The sequence below is a fragment of the Guillardia theta genome, assembly GCF_000315625.1.
Source record: "Guillardia theta CCMP2712 unplaced genomic scaffold GUITHscaffold_121, whole genome shotgun sequence".
NCBI lineage: Eukaryota > Cryptophyceae > Pyrenomonadales > Geminigeraceae > Guillardia > Guillardia theta.
The window spans coordinates 45,471-47,715 of record NW_005434553.1 but is presented as its reverse complement, the minus strand read 5'-3'; the positions used below and the strand labels follow the sequence as shown (position 1 = coordinate 47,715).

The 2,245-nt window shown below is 55.1% G+C and overlaps 1 protein-coding gene across 1 annotated transcript; it reads left to right on the top strand.

Annotated features, from left to right (window-relative positions):
- Window positions 1–1,318: 1,318 nt before the first annotated feature.
- Window positions 1,319–2,186, top strand: GUITHDRAFT_118098 (hypothetical protein; the record flags this gene model as incomplete). Its single annotated transcript, XM_005822635.1, has 6 exons — window positions 1,319–1,356; window positions 1,405–1,441; window positions 1,490–1,554; window positions 1,693–1,750; window positions 1,936–2,051; window positions 2,105–2,186. 6 exons carry the CDS (start codon window positions 1,319–1,321, stop codon window positions 2,184–2,186), a joined length of 396 nt encoding a protein of 131 aa, XP_005822692.1.
- Between the last annotated feature and the right edge of the window lie 59 nt (window positions 2,187–2,245).

The window sequence follows — 2,245 nt, the reverse complement described above, 5'->3', positions numbered from 1 at the left end:
AAAAAAAACCAAGGAAAACATGTGTCAAAACCAAAAATAATTTGGTTTTTTTAGAAAAGGTCATAAGTGGGGGATGAAGGGTGCATGGCAAGGATCCCTTGGCACAAGGAGTCCGGCAAGCCGCCCAAGAAGCTGTTCGCGACAAAGTCGAGAGACTCGAATGATGAAAAATCCCTCGCTCTGCTCTGCTCATGATTCAGCTCTGATATGATTCTGCTATAGATCAGATAAAACAAAGACCTTATTCTGCTCTGCTCTGCTTCTGCTCTGCTCTGCGCTGCTCTAACTCTGCGCTGCGCTGCTCTGCTCTGCTCAGCCCTGCTCTGCTCTGCTCTGCTCTGCTCTGCTCTGCTCTGCTCTGCTCTGCTCTGCCCTGCTCTGCTCTGCTCTGCTCTGCTCTGCTCTGCTCTGCTCTGCTCTGCTCTGCTCTGCTCTGCTCTGCTCTGCCCTGCCCTGCCCTGCCCTGCCCTGCTCTGCTCTCTTCGCTCCTCTCTTCGCTCCTCCCTCTGCTTTTCTTTGCTCTGCTCTGCTCTGCTCCCTGTCCTCTCCTCTCCTCTTCTCACCCCCACCCCCGCCCTTCCCAAAAGCTCACACACACATGCTGCATCCCTCCGTCGCTCCTCCCCTCTCGCGTCGCTTCTCTCTCCATTCTGCTCCAGATAGATCATGCTCATGACCTCACCATACTCTCTCTCTCTGTCGACGAACATGTCGAATCAGATTCTAGGCCATGTAGACAATGACGAAGTGAAGACAATAACTTCTTACGTGCAAGTTTGCCAACAACTTCACATTGGAGCTCTAGGAGTACGAGTGAACGTCACATTGCAGATGAAACCACATCGAAGTCAAGGATGATGCGAGAAGAAACAGTTCCTCCTTCCAGACTTCACCGAGCTTGAAGCGAGACAAGTACAACATGACTTTCTTGTCTGAGCTCATTGCCGGTGGAATAGCGGGTGCTGCTGGAATTATATTCACGCAGGCACGTAGCTGCTGCTGCTACTCCTTCTCCCACTGCTGATGAATCTCCTGCTCCTGCTCCTGCTCCTGCTCCTGCTCCTGCTCCTGCTCCTGCTCCTGCTCCTGCTCCTGCTCCTGCTCTAGTTGCTGCTACTGCTGGTGTTGATCTCTTGGTTGTTTACCTCTCCTCCTCCTCCCTCCTCTTCCCTCCTCCTCCTCCTCCTCCTCCTCCTCCTCCTCGTTCACTTCCTTATTGTCTACAACAGCCGATCGACACCATTCGTATTCGTCTTCAGAACGGCGGCCAGTACGCCGAAACCTCGCAGGCAGCCAAGGTCCCACTAGGCATCTGGACATGTACGACCTCAACACTGAGAGGAGAAGGTGGGAGCAGTGAGATGTGTGACGGGGATGATTGAGCTGCTGTGCTTCAGGTGTCAGAGGTTTCTTCAAGGGAGTTGCCTCGCCGACGCTGACTGTACCTAGGGGAGGGAACAAGTTGACTGGAGATGATGTGGATGGGCAGGTTGGAGCGATGAATGCTGTTCTCTTCCTCTCGTATGAGACCACCTGTAAGTGGATGAGAAGCAGGTGCGGCAGGAGGAGTACGAGGAGGAGAAGGAGAAGCAGCAGCAGCAGCAGCAACAGCAGCATGAGCAGCAGCAGGCAGCAGTAGCAGTAGCAGTAGCAGGAGCAGGAGCAGGAGCTGATGCATCTTCTGTCCGGCAGGCATGGGGCTGAAGAGCTGAGTCTCAAAGAGATTTTTGCTGCTGGGGTTGCAGCTGGGGTTGGCTCTGCTTTCATAACTGGACCGACAGAGCTGGTAGGAGGCGGCGACGAGTGGAGGAGGAGGAGGAGGAGAAGAAGAAGAAGAAGAAAGGGGAAGGGGAAGGGGAAGGGCGAGGGGTAGTGGGAGGGAAAATAGCAAGAACAGGAGGAGGAGGAGCGACGGGTGACCCGTGGACACGAAAGGTGAAGTGCATCGCACAGCTGGACGTGAAGAGCAAGGGGCATGTAGTAGAGGAGCTGCGAATCATTAAGAGGATGGTGAGGGAGCATGGAGTCTTGGGCAAGCATGGTCCCACTCGGTGAGGACCATGGAGGGAGTTGGACCAGCCAGTGACTGTTGGCTGCTTTACAGCGGCCTGCTCATGACCATGGTGCGGGATGCGCCGTCCTTTGGCCTCTACTTTGTCATCTACGAGGATATCTGCCGCAGGTGACTCGTCCTGCCATGCTGCTGCCGCCGCCGCCGCCGCTGCTCGCTCGCTCGCTGACGCCA